Source organism: Schistocerca americana, chromosome 3 (genome assembly GCF_021461395.2).
Source record: "Schistocerca americana isolate TAMUIC-IGC-003095 chromosome 3, iqSchAmer2.1, whole genome shotgun sequence".
Lineage (NCBI taxonomy): Eukaryota > Metazoa > Arthropoda > Insecta > Orthoptera > Acrididae > Schistocerca > Schistocerca americana.
The window spans coordinates 586,988,885-587,006,719 of NC_060121.1; the positions used below are offsets into that span (position 1 = coordinate 586,988,885).

Here is a 17,835-nt window from a genome sequence, read left to right on the forward strand (position 1 = left end):
AGCATTATTTGGTATTTTTCCATTCTCCAGTGTCACAAGATGTTGATTGTACCAATTTTATTTTACATGAATATCTTCCTCTTTTGTGTTGATATATCAGCAGTTTACATGACAACCTATTCTCTGACATCGTAATTTATTGGTGCACTTTAGTGTGGTATGTTAGTACAACATTACCATTTTTTCTGCATGCCATTGTTTTCTTACTTTTTCTCATCCAGCTCCTCTGTTCAAAGTTACACCTTCAAGGAACATAAATAACTCACCCGTATAACACAGAACAAAATTACAGACATAAAGAAGAGAGACTTTAAATAGTGCATGATACACAAATTTATTACTTGAGGATAAAATTGACAGGAGGGGTTTAATCTAAATATGCGTAAAATACTAATTTGATGATTACTTACTGGTGAGAAGCTTCAACAATGAAAAAGCCAATGAGTGCAATTTAAAAGTTTTCAGAAGAAAAATAATACCTTGTCTTATGCAGAAAATACCTTGTTGTATCAAGGAAAACTGTGTGTGTGTGTGTGTGTGTGTGTGTGTGTGTGTGTGTGTGTGTATGATGAGCATAAATGAAGAAAACACGTGTTAGAAAATGAAGTCATTGGCAGATTTATGAAATTACAGTTTCTGAGGTTGCTTTATCACCTGCAGCAAATATCAAGTAACTCTCTCCAAAAAAGTATGTTAACATTTTGTTACATTGCTCCTGTACAACAAGATTACCTATTTCTGTCCCTTGATTCACTCTGGAGTGTCTGTATGACATCTGTAACACAATTAGCATAAAATATTGCTGATTCAAATAAGAGGGGCACCACATCAAATAGATAAAAAATTTGAAATTGGGTGTGGGCTGCTAAACAGATTCAACACTTTCTTGTTGTCAAATGATCTGAATTGATAGTTAATCAGAGAGCTGAAGTACATTTAAGACTATAGTTAACATTTTCCTGAATGTCCTGTAGTTATAAATATAATGAATTAGTGAAAATGAACCCCCTCCTCCACTTCCTCCTCCGCACTGTCTCACATTCACACACAAATTACAAACAGAATCAAAAGCTTAAATCAGAATTATAATGGAAAACCGTGAATGTATGTCCAGGCATACTTGAATGTCTCAAAGTAAATACAGAAACGCAAAATCAGGCCAGCATGCATTAATGGCTACTGCAGTATCCCTTAATCCCCAATATTTGTAGTACTTGTACTTGCCACCCAGGTGTCTAGACGTTTTCAGATTTCTGTCAGTTCAGAACTTGGTAGCCAATTACTCAAGAACAATGTTATAGACGAGAAATGAGACAGTAGATTTGCTGACTGCAGGAAATTAGGGAAGGCAATGTATCGGTGTCCTTTTATGAATGATATAGAAAGTGAATGTGCAGGTAATTGTCAACAAAAAACATCTTTGCTATCTTCCCATAGTTCTAATACTCCTACCATATACGCTAAGCATTCACAAGGCATCCTCCCTATAATTAAAACATATGATCCTGGATTAGAACTTTTTGCCTACATCCTCCTGCAGGGTTTATACTGGCTTTCCAGAATTCTTCATAAAATTTTTGCTGTATTGTAAAGTAATATTCAACTGTCAACCTACAAAGTAATCTAGCTCCTCATGCTTTAGCTATTTCCCATCTCATTGCTATGTGGATAAAATCTGCATGCAAGACTTGTGCAAGATATTCCAAGCATGCTCTCAGCACATTCTGTTTAAGTCAAATCCTTGGCACATATACACCATCAGACAGGGCAATCTATGAAAGCAACCATGTCATGTATTAACTTCATTACAGTCACTGTGACCTTTCAAATTCGTATGTTCACCAAACAGATGTTCGCATACGTGACTCACCGTTGCCAAATTTTGCTCAAGGCAGCTTGGATTTACCAGTGGCAAAGCAACTACTTGGCACAGCATGATCACCCTCAGTGGCTACAGAACTACCTATGACATCTGGATATTTTATTGAAGTCTTTAGATGAATGATTGCCTTTCAAACATATATTTCAGTTTTCCAATCATACTGACTTTTTTCTCATCTAGTCTCTATACTCCATGCACCCTTGTATCACATCACACCCTCTCCAGTTTCTACATGCCGTTTCTCTCCCCCTCACCTTTGCGTACTCATCCACAGTTTTTTAAGCTATGTTGTCCCCTATGTCCTCTCTCGTTTACTCTACCCATACCTTTTTCAGGCCCAGGGTGAGCTTGCTTTTGGCCTTCACTCCTATTGTCTACACTTTTTTCTGTCCACTACTTTGCTTGGAAAAAATTAAGAATTAATTCGTGCAATATATTAGCAATATGTTTATTGTTGGTAAACTTTTCTTTCAGTCTAATTCTTCAGAAAGTGAATATAAATGGGTAATTTGAAATAAATGGTACTTTATTAAATGCAGATATATACAGATTATAGTATCAAAAAGGCAGATATTTTTTAGATGGGCTTTTTGTGGCCACGTTTGTTCAGTTCCTTTTGGTCTGGTGATGTTGATGTCTAGCTTATCAGCGGCTTTTGTTACAACGTGTGTGATGAGTAATTTACTAACTATAGTTAAATTTTTGTAGCATATCTTCCTCAGTGTCTGAGCATCTAGTCACGTAACTGCCCAGAATAACGAAAGCATTGTTTGAGAACATGTAAATTAGTAAAATTTCAAAGATTAATATTTGAAATTCATTCCTTCTTTCAACATATTTATTTTTTGAATTTCATTACTTGTTTCAGCATACTTCTTTTTAGTGATCATGTAACAATGGAATTCCATGGACAGGATCAGCCAGAGTTTAAAGGCACCAAAGTAGGAAGGTTATATCTGACAACACATCGCATGATATTCAATGCTAAAGATTCGAGAGACAAAATGCAGTCATTTAGCTTTCCATTTGTAACACTGAGTGATGTAAGTAATTTTAATTGCTTCAGACTTTCTTACAATAAATCTTTGCAGTGGTACCATAATGTCTCCAGTATCTTAAATTGATATATTGTTGTTACATTCTACTTCACATTGTCATTTGTAAATGTTATTTGTTACAGTACTGCAGAACAAACCTGCTGTTACTTGATGGTTGGTTTCACAGTATGATAGCTAACATGTGGTATTAACATTTGTTGAGCTAAACTACACACACACACACGCGAGTGCTATTGGGTGATGAGGTGGATGCTCTTTCATAGCTGATCTTTGAAATAGTCATGTGGTGCACAAGTATCAGAGGCAGTAGGATGTGATGCATATGTAGTGCATGGAAAAGTTAACTGGGGGGGGGGGGGAGATTGGGAGGAGTTCACAGAACAGAGGAAGGGGAAACTGGTAGGTGGAGGATGTAGGGACATTGGGTTGATGGAGATTGAAGCCAGGAGATTGTGGAAGCTGAGAGATACTGGTGTTGAAGGGAAGGCTCCTGATGGCTTGGGTTGCGAAATAGCCATTGAAATTGAATATGTCGTGCTCGGCAGCATGCTATACACCAAGTGGTCAACTATGTTCTTGGCTACAGTTTGGCAATGACCACCATTGTGGTGGACAACTGGTTGGTTGTCCTTCTAACATTAAAAGCTATGCAGTGGCTGTATGAGACTTCGTACATGACACCGCTGCTTTCACAGGTGGCCTTGCCTGTGATGCAATAGGATAAGCTTGTCACATGTATTTCACACGAGTGAAATGGGCAGATTTTTTACCTGGGGCTTCCACAGGGTATGATCCTTGTGGCAAGGGGTTGTTAGTGGAAGTGGCACGGGGTGACCAGGGATGTTGTGTAGATTGGGTGGGTGATGGAATACCAAACCAAGGGAAGGGCTGTGGATGTGATGCCTCACATTTCCAGACATGATGATACATAATCCAAGCCCTGGTGAAGGACAAGGTTCAGTTGTTCCAGTCAAGGGCACTATTGGGCGAGGTGGTGGACACTCTTTCGTAGCTGATTCTTGAGGGTAGTGGGAGGATTAGGGGAGTGAGAGGATATGGCATGGAAGATCTGTTTGTGGGCTAGGTTTAGAATGTAGTGCCTTTCTGTGAAGGCTATCATGAGACCTTCAGTATATTTGGCACGGCAGTTCTGATCACTGCAGGTATGTCATCCATGGGTGGACAGGCTGTATCGGAGCGAATTTTTTTGGTGTGAAAGGTATAACAGCTGTCATAGTGCCATTACTATTGGTCAGTGGGTTTAATGTAGACATACGTATGGATCGAGCCATCAAAGAGGTGGTAGACATCCAAGAAGGTGGTGGGAGAGAAGGTGCTGAGGTTGCAGAGATAGGATGTCCTGACCCTGAGTCCAGATAATGAAGATATCGTCAGTGAATCTGAATCAGACAAGGGGTTTGGGCTTTGAGAGGCTAGGGAAGTTTCCTATAGATAGCCCATTGAAAGATTGACTTATGTGGATGTCATGCAATAGCCTATGGCTGTCACTCCCATACACCCTGCCTGCCTGTAGATGACATATCTGCAGTGACAAGAACACTCTTGTTCAGTATGCTAAAAGCCTCATGAGGGCCGTTCATAGACAGGCACTATTCGGCAAGCATTGTCCGTAAACAATTTCCCCATGCTAGATTCTCGCACATCCCTAATCCTCCCACCACCCCAAGAATCAACCAAAGAGGAGCACTGTCCCTAGCCCCAAATGTCACCCTGGACTGGAAGAACTGAACCATGTTTCTTGTCAGGGTTTTGGTTATTTATCATCCTGCCTGAAAATGAGTGACATCCTACCTAAAATCTTTCCCACCCCTCCCAAAGTGGTGTTATGTTGTCAACTCAACCTAAACATCATCTTTGTCCACACTTATGCTGCGTCCACTCTCAACCCCGTGCCACAGATATCACACCCCTGTGAGAGACCCAAATACAAGACTTGTCCAGTTCACTCACCCAGCACTTCTTACTCCAGTCCTTTCTCAGACTTATCCTATCCCACAGAGACAAGGTCACCTTTCAAAGCAACTATGACATATAAAAACTCTGCTGTAATCACTGCACAGCTTTCAATGGCCTCATGACAACCGACGAACTTGCCATCAGAACGAATGGTTACCACCTCAGTCTCCATTAACCCACTGTCCCTATATCCTCTACTGACCATTTTCCCCTTTCTCTCTCCTGTCACCCCCTCCCAACCCATGTCTCCATATAACATTCATTGTGCTCCCCATCACACCAGCTCCGATGCCTGTGCATCATGTGTCTAGTCCACATACCTGCTGCCTCTCCCTCCCATATTCATAGCCAGAAATCCTGCTTCCTTCTTCTGAGCTGCTAGCTACCCATCTCAGCTGCTATTCCTGCCTGCCTTCCATCCTCCCCTCCCTCCCCTCCCCTCCCCCCCCCCCCTCCACCCAATGTACTGTAGGCCACCTGCCTAAATGCAATCCCACCATTGTCTGTCTGTCCAGCCTAGTGCAGAGTAGGGGCTTGTGTGTGTGTGTGTGCCCATGTGTTTTCGTGTACGTATTTGTACTCTAGCCCAACAAAGGATTTATTCCAAAAGCTAACAAGTTTCGGCATTTATTTACTTTTCATGCATGGTAATTTATTTCTTTCAGGTTGAACTGGAACAACCCATGTTTGGTGCAAATTATATAAAAGGGAAGGTGAGAGCGCAGCCTAATGGAAATTGGGTTGGTGAGGCAAAGTTCAAACTTCTCTTTAAGTCTGGTGGTGCTATTGAATATGGAACAGCAATGTTGAAAGCAGCGCAGATGGGTACGTTTTTTAAAAATGGTTCTCTGTGACTAATAGCAATATTTACAGTAAATTGATGATGATAATAGTTACTGCACTAGACTAACATTATTCCTTCATTTTATTATTATAATATAGGCCACAACAAGCTTACAGAGGCTTTTAATAGAATACCAAAGTAAATATGAGTATATGTAGTAATTAAATTCCGTTATAGATTAAAATTTTTGCAGGCAAGTGTCCAGGTTAGTGTTATTTCTAACAATTGAACCTCAGTTCTTTATGGAAAACACTGAAGATATTTTTAGAGTGGTGGCAGCATTGCAGAAGACATTAATGGCTCCCTTCTGATCCAGAAAGCAGACGTAAGCAGAAAACTGCAGAGTATCTTTCCAGGACTTGATATTACAATCAGGAGAGCAGTTTGTCTGCTGAAGGATAACTGAGTACACATGAGAGAACATCTGTGCCAACTATGGGCGCACTGAGCACAACAAAACATCTTGTGTCCATTCTACAATTTGTCAGCTGTAAGGACTGCCATCATCACTCCCACTTGCCAGTGTGTCCCATTTACAAGAAAAACGGAAGACGTTAAAATAACACCTGTGAGTGTTTGTTGTACTTCGATAAAAAGAAGTATAAACATTTTCACCCTTTTGTTATGACAACCTGTTTTTGTGACAGTTGTGGAAAAAGATTTCCAAATGGCATCGCCCTTGGCCATTCTATGATGACACCCAATTTATCTGAGGTAGTCTACCATTTTATTTTCCCCTCTCCTTACTATCATTTGGGACTGTGATGCCCCGCCCTCAGCCAAAGGAACATTGCTCATCTCTGGTGTCCATTGGTAGATATATGCTGTCTGTCCCCTCCTCCCAGACCCGTGTGGACTTGTCTTCAGCTCATGGTTGCATTCTCGCCTCCTGAGCACGGGATCCTGGGTTTGATTCCAGGCGGGGTCAGGGATTTTCACCTGCCTTGAGATAACTGTGTGTTTGTGTTGTCCTCATTATTTCATCATCATTCATGACAGTGGCGAGTTTGGACTGTGCAAAGCAAATTGTACGGGTTCTGATAACGGCGCAGTTGACCGCCCCACAAACCAAACATAATAATAATAATAATAATAATAATAATAATAATAATAATAATAATAATAATAATAATAATCATCATCATCATCCCCCCCAGGGGACTCACGGTCCTTACGTGAGTACGTGCGTGGCGAGCACGGGCTCCGAGCTATTGCAGCCTTCCTTCTTTCCAGGGCTGCATTTCCTTGCCCTCCTCTCCTTGCTCCTTCCCCTTCGCCCTCTCGTCTCCCTCTCTTGGTGTCCTTGTTTAAGTTGGCCCCAATATCCTCCTGGATACGTTGGCTTTACAATTTGGTTTTGTTGCGTAATCACCTCATCCTTTCGGCATTCCCTGGTCCCCATCTCGGATTTGACCTCCATTACTAAATTTCTGTTCCGTAGTGTGAGTCATTTGGGGAAGAGCACCTTACCTAGTGTCTCCGACACGTGCACTCCTAGTTCATTTCACCTTTTTCTTCATGTCGTTGTCTGATGCTAGGGTGCATAACCAGCTCAGTAGCCAGCCCATGTAGTGGGGTCGCTATGTACCCTTTTGGTTGAGCCCCCTGAAAACATAGGGATCATGCTTCTGATACCTGAGCTGTGACCACCTCATGTAAGCCTAGTAGTGGTTGCTTGTCGTCCTGGAGCATCGGAACTCCCGGCAATGGCCGCCGTGCCAGACGGCCCTTGCTGTGCCTGAGTGGCACCCGTGGCGAGAGCCTCTGACCGGAGTGGATGGTATCAGGGTGGACGCTATGCAAATAAAACGCGTACAGGTCCAGAACTCTGGCTGTTCTTCTGCAGCTGTCTCTCTGCATGGAACTAATTCTTTTAGTGCTGCTTCTTCTGCCCCTTCGGCCTTCCCTTCCCTAGCCCCCCTGGGGGGAGGCTCAGGTTCGTTTGCTAGGGTCGAAACCTATCCCCTGCTATCTGGTTTGCACCAGGACTGATGGGGATACTTTCACCAATACCAAACCTTTATTTTTTTGTGGAACACGCTGAAGACAAGTTTGGCGACATGGACTCACAGAGCAAGATGCGGTCAGGTTCGTTGTTGTTCAAAACTGCTTCAGCTGCCCAGTCTGCGGCCCTTCGTGCCTGTAACCATCTTGGCACAATTCCTGTGTCCATTACCCCCCACCAGTCTCTGAATATGGTTCAAGGTGTGATTTTTCACAGGGAACTCATCCTTCAAACTGATGAGGAACTTCGGGACAATCTCAGACGGCGAGGTGTTCACTTTGTTCGGCACGTTCAGAAAGATCCAAAGGACAATCACATTGATACTGGTGCCTTTATCCTGGCCTTTGAAGGGGATATCCTCCCTGAGAAAGTAAAGATTATGGTTTATCGATGTGATGTGAAGCCGTACATCCCACCACCTACGAGATGTTATAAGTGTTTGCATTTTATACACTCTTCCCACTGTTCGCAGGACCCTCTCTGTGGTGACCGTGGATGTCCCCTCCATGAGGGGAGTTCCTTTGTTCCCCCTCCTGTGTGTGTTAATTGTCATGGCAATCATTCTCCATGTTCACCAGATTGCCCAGTTTATAAGAAGGAAAAGAAGATACAGGAGTCTAAGTCCCTTGATCGTCTAACCAACACTGAGGCTCGTAAGAAGTATGCATGTCTTCACACTATGTCCATGACGTCCAGCTATGCTTTAGTTACATCTTCAACCCTTCCTCCCCCTCCCTTACCCCAGTCCCGAACCCCTCTTCTCCCCCCCTCACCTGCGGCTCCCACACCCTCCCCTCCGGGTACCAATCCCCCTCCCCAGCTGGGGAAGTGTCCCACTTCTTCGGATCTGCCGGTCAAGGGGCCCCCCTCGCGGGATACCCCTTCCCGGCACCTTCCAGGCCAAAGGTCTGCTGCCACACGATGACCACGAGAACCCAGGTCGCCCGATCTCTTTCTGTTCCAGATCTTGCTGCAGCTGGCTCTTTTACGCCGCACAGCCCTCGTCGATCTCAAACAGAAAAGAAGAAGAAATGTAAGTCCCGGAACAAGGGGCCTCTGGTGTCAGCAGAGGTCCCATCCCCACCTTCACACACTGATTCTGACCTGTTGTTCATGGATGTCGCCCCCTCCTTGTCGGTGACGGATGGTGACCCGGCGGCATGACTGGCTTTAGCCTGTTCAACCCCCATTTGAATCATCGTTCTGTGGTTATCCAATGGAATTGTAATGGATATTACCGTCACCTTCCGGAGTTGAAATCCCTTATTTTGTCTTACTCTGCAGCTTGTGTGGTTCTACATGAATCTCATTTCACTGATGATCACTCACCGACCCTATGTGGGTTCCGTGTTTTCTGTTGAAATTGGGTCAGCCCCTGCGGGCCTCTGGTGGCGTTGGTTGTTGGTCCGTACAGACATTGCTAGCATGTGGATTCCTATTCAAACTACATTGGAAGCGGTTGCTGTTAGGGTCAACCGGAACTATGTGGTCACAGTTTGCAATCTTTATCTGCCTCCTGGCAGGACTCTTACATTTGCTGCCTTAACTGCCCTTCTTCAGCAACTTCCTCCTCCCCAGGGATTTTAATGCTCATCAACCCTTGTGGGGCAGTGCATTTCCATCTAGTCGGGGTCTTCTCATAGACCACTTTCTTGCAGACCACGACTTGTGCTTTCTTAATGATGGTTCCCGTACTCATTTCAGTGCCGGTCATGGTACCTTCTCTGCCATTGATATTTCTCCTTCTTCTTCGTCCCTCCTCCCTTCATTACACTGGTCGCCACACAACGACCTTTGTGGTAGTGACCATTTCCTGTTGATTCTATTGCTCCCTTCCCGCTCCCCGATGGACAGGTTACCTTGTTGGTCTTTCCAATGTGCCGATTGGCCTCTATATACTGCACAGGTCATTTTTTTCTCCCTCTTTGTCGGGTTGTGTTTATGACGTCCTACGTGACGTTTCTGATGTGATGGTTTGGCTAGCCTTGCTGTACCACACTCATCTAGACCATTTGGCCGTCAGCAAGTCCCGTGGTGGAGTACGGCCATTGCCATCGCCATCGCCATCCATGATCGCTGTCGAGCTTTGCAACACCTTAAGAGGCACCCATCCGTTGCCAACATTATTACCTTTAAATGCCTTTGCACTAAAGCCCGTTACTTAATCTCCCCAGAGCAAACGGATGTGTTGGGCAAGCTTTGTTTCTTCCCTCAGTTCTACTGTCCCTATGTCATGGGTATTGGCTACACTTCGCTCTCTCCAAGGTTGCCATCGGCAGTCTACCCTCCTGGGTCTTCACCTCCCGGATGTCCTTTGCACGGACCTGTTGATTCTCGCGGAACATCTTGCGACCCATTTTGCAAGAGCATCAGCCTCCTATCCAGCTGCTTTCCTTCACCAGAAACAGCGGGCCAAAGTTTACGCCTTATGTTTTACCCTTTGTCAGTCAGGATCTTACAATGAACCTTTTACTGTATGGGAACTTCTTTCCGCACTTTCTTCTTCTCATGATGTGGCCCCTGGCCCAGACTCAGGGCTTCAACATCTCAGTGCTCCACAACGGCAACATCTTCTCCAGGTGTTCAACCTTATTTGGCTCCAGGGTGACTTCCCTTCACAATGGAGGGATAGCATCGTGGTTCCTGTCCTTAAGCCCAGTAAGACCAGTGTGGCTTCCGAGAGGGACGGTCTCCAATCGATCATTTACTTCGCTTGGAATCCGCAGTTCGCCAGGCTTTTTCCCAGTGCCATTGGGTTGCAGTAATTTTCGACCTTCACAAGGCCTATGACAAGGCTTGGTGCAATCACATCTTACTTGTACTTCATGAGTGGCGTCTTCGGGGCCCACTCCCAATTTTTATCTGCCAGTTCCTGTGCCATTCGTCATTCAGGGTTCGGGTTGGTACTACTTTTAGTTCTCCATGGACCCAGGAGACTGGCAACCCACAGGATTCCGTATCGAGTGTACTTCTTTTCTTGATTGCTATAGGCGGACTTGTGGCCTCTGTTGGTCCTTTGGTCACCCCTGCTCTGTATGTGGATGATTTCTGCATTTGGGTTAGTTCCTCTTCGATGGCCTCTGCAGAGTGGCATCTCCAGGGAGCTATACGGCATGCCTCTGCATGGACCCTCTCACATGGGTTTCATTTCTCTCCTTTAAAATCATGGGTGGTCCACTTCTGTCGCCGTACTATGATCCACCCTGATCCCGAGCTCTCTCTCGATGCCCAACGATTACCTGTGGTCCCACAGTTTCGTTTCCTGGGTCTTCTTTTCGACAACAAGCTCACTTAGCTGCCTCGTATCAGACTTCTGAAAGTAGGATGTTTCCGTAAACTCAACGTCCTTCGCTTCCTTTCCCACACCTCTTGGGGTTGGGACCGCTCCATCCTTCTCCACCTTTATCGGGCTTTAGTGCTGTCTCGCTTGGACTTCGTGGTATCAGTTTGGCCACTGGTGCCTTCCCTACTAGCCCTGTTGATAGTCTCTCGGTTGAAGCTGGGATGGCCCCCCCCCCCCTCCCTTTCTGTTCGGCGGTCCCAGCTTCTGGTTTCTTATGCAATCGCTGTCTATTCCTCTTCCACTCATCCTTCCTATTCTATCCTGTTCCCAGACCACGGATGTTGCCCACCAAATTCCCGCCCACGGGTGGGTTTACCGATTGGGCTCTGCCTTGCGTTTCTTTGCTGTGATTTTCAGCTTTCTTCTTTTTCCTGTCTCCCATGTTCCCTCCCCAACAACCTCCCATTGGTTAGTTCCTCGGCCCCAAATACGGATGGATCTCCGCTGAGGTCCGAAAGATTCCATTCCCCTGATGGTGTTCCATTGTTTTTTCTGCAGAATTTTATGGGAATTTTGGGATGCAGTTGTTTTCTGCACCGATGGCTCTAAATCTGCTGATCGTGTGGGACATGCCTTCACGTCCTCTGTTGGCATGGAAAGTCGTCTCCTGCCACCTACATGTGGGGTGTTTACTTTGAAATTGATGGCAGTTTCCCAGGCCCTTACCTTTATTAAACAGTCCCAACTTAACCGTGTTTTGTTATGTATGGACTCAATGAGCGGCCTTCTGGCTATTGACCAGTGTTTTTCCCGCCATCCCTTGGTCTTGGCCATACATGACCATCTCGCAGATCTTCACTGTGCTGCTTGTTCTGTTGACTTCCTTTGGATCCCTGGCCATGTGGGTATCCCAGGTAATGAGCTTGCTGATCATTTGGCTGGGGGAGCAGTCACTTATCCCCTTCTCTGTAACCCTTCCTGCAGCGAATTTATGGCTTCACATCAAATCCCACTTTGCACAATCATGGGCCAGCTCTTGTGAGGCTACCTCCCTGCCTAGTAAACTTTGTGCTATTAAGGCGACACCTGTCCCGTGGTGCTCTTCCCTCCGCCTCTCCTGAAAGGCCTCAACTACCCTGTGTTGTCTCCGCATTGGCCACACCAGGCGGACCCATGGTTTTCTTTCGCATAATAAGCCACCTCCACTTTGTGGTTGTGGAGCCTTCCAGTCAGTAGCCCACATTTTGGTGGAATGCCCCCTCCTTTTGGCTCTGCGTACTTAAGTACAGACTTCCCTGCACTTTACCTTTAATGTTGGCTGACAATTCCCGGATGGTCAAACTAGTTCTCAGAAATTGGTTTTTATTCTCAGTTTGCTCTCTTGCTGACTTCCCTCGTTTTATCATTGACAACACGACTCCACTTTTACATTTTTTAGCCTTTTACCTTTTATCATTGTGATGTTTCTGAGATGTCAATCTGTCTGAATGAACCACATTTGAAACAAGGGACTGATGACCTTGCTGTGTGGTCCCTTCAACCCCAATCAACCAACCAACCATCACCACCACCACCACCACCACCATTTGGACTTGCAGCCCAAAACCAGCTAGTTGCTGAAGGATCTGCAGGCTGCAGGAACTTATGGCTTTAAGCTGTAGAGATGCCCGCTCTTCTTCCATTCCAATCTTTAAGTATACAAATTTACACAGCTTTAAAAATCTCCAAAGACAAGTCGGCAAAGAAATCAAAGATGAATATGATTCCAGCAGGCACACAACTTTACCCATCCTGGAACCTACACGGGTGGCAATGAGTGAAGACTGGAGCGTAATTTGTTATCCCGACCCTCCGTCTCTCCCGAGTCCCATCTCTGATTACTCTCAGGGTGATTATAGACTGAGCTACAACGGCTACCATCATTCTTCCCTGCAGCCTGTGGCATTTTGCAAGAAACCTACTTGTTTGGTAATAACTGGTTCAAGTTTGGATCCCAATGTATTTACTGTAGCAGATGTGCCAAATTCTGGAAGACATTCAGAGGTGCCCTCTGTGGCTCAGCATTTATTTGCTGGGTACGGGCTTGGTGACCCCAGGGTGCGTTTTCCACCATGCACTATGCAGTGTTGCTTTCTGCACCAATGATGACCATGGACTACTTAGCACCTCGTATCCAGCATGGTAGCCAGTCCATTGTGGTGGTGCCGCCATGTACCCTGTTGGTTGTAGCCCCATCAACACAGGGATCGCTGCAAGTCCCCTGTCACCGTAAGCTCTGGGCATGCTTCAGCAACCATCGTACGATGCAGTGGTGAACATTGTGGTCTCAGGGAATGGGGATCTTGGCTTGACTGACAGGATCGTGAGAACGGAATAAACTTTTATCAGAAATCCCTTAATCGCAAGGTGTGCTGCGCACTGATAGGGATGCATGGCTGTTGAGGTGGAACAGTCCTTAATGGGCAGCCTCTGGGGAACCTGCTGCACCTCAGTTTTATAAGCCTTACTCAGGCTTGCAGGGCTCTGCGTGAGAGGGCCCTTATTTCCCTAGCTGCTTGTGGAACCGTGATGGAACTCTCGAAATCTTCTCCTCATTCCAGCGAGAAGGTTGTACTGCCTGGGAATATTCACATCCATTCATCTAAAAGAATGAGGGAGGCTAGTCCTCCTCATAATAAGTATACCTTGGACTGGAGTTACAGGACTCGTGGAGTCATGAGTAACAGTGTGTTCTGGAGATAGAGGAAGGAAAAATCTCCCCCTTTTATATCCATAAGGGTTTGGAAGGCCTTGCTGGAACATTAAATTGTATAAAATAATTGTGTAATGGCTCATTGTTGTTTGAAACTAACAGGTCAAACTAGGTAGAACTTCTTAAGAAATGGTAGAAACTGGGTGACTCCAGTGAGGATGTTGTCATGTGCTGAGATATCATGGACATGGACATAGCAGAACTGAAGCAAGAATGGGCATCCCAGGGAATAGTCAGTGTGGAGCAACGAACGTGCAGGAATAATGAAGACGGCCACTTTCATCGTCACATTCAGTTCCCTGATAACCCCCCCCCCTGCCCCCACTCACTCACACACACACACACACACACACACACACACTCACTCATTCACACACACACACACACACACACACACACACACACACACACACACACACACTTTGTGGGTCCAGGGGTTAGAATAGGTCTGAGATATTCCTGGTGACTAAAAGGACTCGCATATTTTGGCCTTTATGGGATGGTCCCCTGTCGGGTTTGACGTCCACGTTACTAAATTTTCCCGAAGAGCGAGCTAATAGGGGAAGGGCGCCTTACATGGTGCGTTGTGTCCATCTTGCATTGCGATCTTTAGCCCACTTCGTCATCCTCGCATTCTTTATCTCTTGGGCAACGACACCTTCCTGGGTACGTTTTCCACCATGCACTATGCAGTGTCGCTTTCTGCACTGATGATGACCATGTACTTTTTTGCACCTCATATCCAGCATAGTAGCCAGTCCGTTGTGATGGGGCCGTCATGTACCCTGTTGGTTGTAGCCCCCTGATAACACAGGGATCGCTCTGCTGATGCCTGCACCGTTAACTCCCCATGTATGGCAAGGAGTAGATGCCCGTCATCCTGGGGCATCAGGGCTCTCAGCAATGGTCATCCTGCCAGTGGCCTTTGCTGCGGCTGGGTGGCACCTGTGGGGAGGGCCCCTGGTCGAAGTGGGTGGCATCAGGGCGGATGACGCGCGATGAAGCATACCATGTCATCACTTGCTGGTGATCAAACACAAGCAGTTCTTTAACCATTCCAAGTTTCTGTACAGTGCAAGAAAGTATGACCCTAAATCATTCCCCTCCCTGGCCACACCGTGGGAGGACTGCCAGGCTAAGGATGACAGCAAACCTTATTCATCCCAGTACCTCATGTGTATGAGAAGTGATGGGGACTCCTTTGTTTTGATGAAGCCACAGTTTTTTGTAGAGCATGTAGAGGACAAGTTTGGGAGCTGGAGGGCTTGTCCATAATGTTATCTGAGTCAGTCTTCATAAAAACAGCATCCTCTGTCCAGTTACAGTCTTTACTCGCTTGTAACAAGTTTGGGGATGTTTCTGTTACCATCACGCTACATAAGAACTTAAATATGGTCCAGGGTATTGTCTTCCGCAGGGACCTTCTTTCACAGTCTGATGATGAGCTGCGTGCCAATTTAAAGGAGCGAGGTGTTCATTACGTGCTGCGTGTCCGATGGATATTCAGGTTGCCACCAGTGCCTTCATCTTGGCCTTTGAGGGTGACACATTACCCGAGAAGGTCAAGGTGATGGTCTACTGCTGTAATGTCAAGCCATATATCCCTCCACCAATGAGGTGCTTTAAGTGCTGGAAGTTCGGCCATATGTCTTCCTGCTGTACTTTCAGAGTCACATGTCGAGATTGTGGATGTCCATCACATCACAATAATCCATGTGCCCCGCCGCCCATCTGTGTCACTGTGGAGAGTGTCATTCACCTTGCTCGCCAGACTGCAGTATTTTACAGAAAGAGAGGAAAATTATGGAATACAAGACTCTGGACTGACTAACCTACACTGAGGCTAAGAGAAAATATGAGCGCCTACAGCCTGTGGATATGGCCTCCTCATACACTGCCGCTATGCGAACAGTTGTAGCCCCATCAGTTCCGTGAATTCCAGTCAGCTATCAGAACCAGAGGGCTACCTCCGTTGATGGTGGAGGGCACTTCCCCCCATTGCTCCCCCCTCCACCTACCTCGGAAGCATTGCCCCTCCAACCATCGGGGACGCCAGTCCTCACTTCTCATCCGGAGAAGTGTAAGTGTTCTTCGGCTCCTCTCGCCAGGAAGGGATCCCTTGGGTCACTCCCTTCTCAGGTTTCTGCTAATGGGAAAGATGACACCCACTAGTGACTGAAGTGCTCAAAAGCAGCTGGTCGGAGGGCTTCACGATCATCCTGAGTCCCGGAGAGTGAGTCAGAGGAGCCCTCCCAGCCAGAGAAACCCAAGGATCAGCAAAAAAAAGTCCAAAGAGAAGACCCCTAAGATCAAGGAAACTGCGATGGCACCCACACTACCGCTACCTACAAGCTCTGCTTCTGAGGATAAGGTGGAGATTCTGGTGTCCGCTGAGGACCTAAATCTCGCCAAGCCCTCAGACACAATGGATATAGACTGCTCAGGCAATATGTCAGTGGCAGCAGGTGACCCTGAGGCGTAAACTGCCTCATATAATGTCCCATGCCTTCCCAGTGGAATTACGCCGGTTTTTTCCACTGCCTGGCTGAGTTACGGCAACTGTTAAGCTTTACACCTGCTTACTGCATTGCCCTCCAGGTTCCCGGCATTGCGGACCCCTGTTCTCCTTGGCTATAAGAGATATTACAGGAACCGTAGCGACTATAATTGAGTGTTAGGTGGAGTTTGCATTTATGTCCTAAACACTTCTGTAGTGAACCTGTGCCCGTTGAAATCACTCTTGAAGCTGTTGCTGTCAGAATAAGGACGACACAGGAAATAACTGTCTACAGTGTATATCTTCCTCCAGATGGTGCAATACCCCTAAATGTATTAGTTGCACTGATTGATCATCTCCCTAAACCTTTCCTACTTTTGGGAGATTTTAACGCCCATAACCTCTTGTGGGGTGGCACCGTGCTTACTGGCACATTTCAGTGAGGCTCAAGGTAGTTACTCGACCATTGATTTATCAATTTGTAGCCCTGGACTACTCCTATCTATCCACTGAAGAGCACATGGCGACCTGTGTAGTAGTGACCACTTCCCCATCTTCCTGTCACTGCCACGGAATCAGTCCCACAGGTGCCTGTTCAGATGGGCATTAAACAAGGCAGACTGGGAAACTTTTACCTTTGCTGTCACCGTTGAATCTCCCCCACATGGTAACATCGATGTGATGGTTGAGTAGGTGACTAAAAAAATCATTTCTGTGGCAGAAAACACGATCCATAGCTCATTATGGTGCCATCGGTGAAAGGCAGTCCCTGTGTGGTCGCCGGAAGTTGCTAAAGCAATTGAGGAGCGTTGACGAACTCTACAGCAGCATAAGCGGCAGCCTTCCCTGGAGCACCTCATAGTCCTTAAGCAGCCCCCCGCTCGTGTTCGCCAGCTTATCAAAAGACTGAAGCAGGAGTGTCGGGAGAGATACGTCTCAACCATGGGGTGCCATACGTCACCTTCCCAAGTCCGGACGAAGATCAGATGTCTTTTTGGGTACAAGACACCAACAGGTGTCCCTGGCATTAACATGAATAGCGTGTTATCTACCGACGCAAACATGATTGCTAAGCACTATGCTCGAGCTTCTGCATCGGAGAACTACCTCCCAGCCTTTTGTACCCTCAAACGGAGGATGGAAAGGAAAGTCCTCTCATTCACTACACGCCACAGTGAATCCTACAATGCCTCATTTACAGAGTGGGAGTTCCTTCGTGCCCTTGCACATTGCCCCGACACAGTTCCTGGGCCAAATTTGATCCACGGTCAGATGATTAAACATGTCTCATCTGACTACAAGTGACATCTCCTCATCATCTTCAACCGGATCTGGTGCGAAGGCATCTTTCCATCGCAATGGCAGAGAGTACCATCATTCCGGAGCTTAAACCCGGTAAAAACCCACTTGATGTAGAGAGCTATTGGCCCACCAGCCTCACCAATGTTCCTCGTAAGCTGCTGGAACGTATGGTGTGTCGGCGGTTGGGTTGGGTCCTGGAGTCATGTGGCCTACTGACTCCATGACAGGGCAGTGT

The 17,835-nt window shown here is 46.3% G+C and overlaps 1 protein-coding gene across 1 annotated transcript in view; it reads left to right on the forward strand.

The window, feature by feature from the left end:
• LOC124605593 (WW domain-binding protein 2) overlaps window positions 1–17,835 on the forward strand; it is a 135,381-nt gene that overhangs the window by 11,931 nt on the left and 105,615 nt on the right. The window contains exons 2-3 of the mRNA XM_047137381.1: window positions 2,751–2,925; window positions 5,583–5,742. Of these exons, the coding sequence (XP_046993337.1) occupies window positions 2,751–2,925; window positions 5,583–5,742 (335 nt within the window). The remainder of the gene's footprint in view (window positions 1–2,750; window positions 2,926–5,582; window positions 5,743–17,835) is intronic.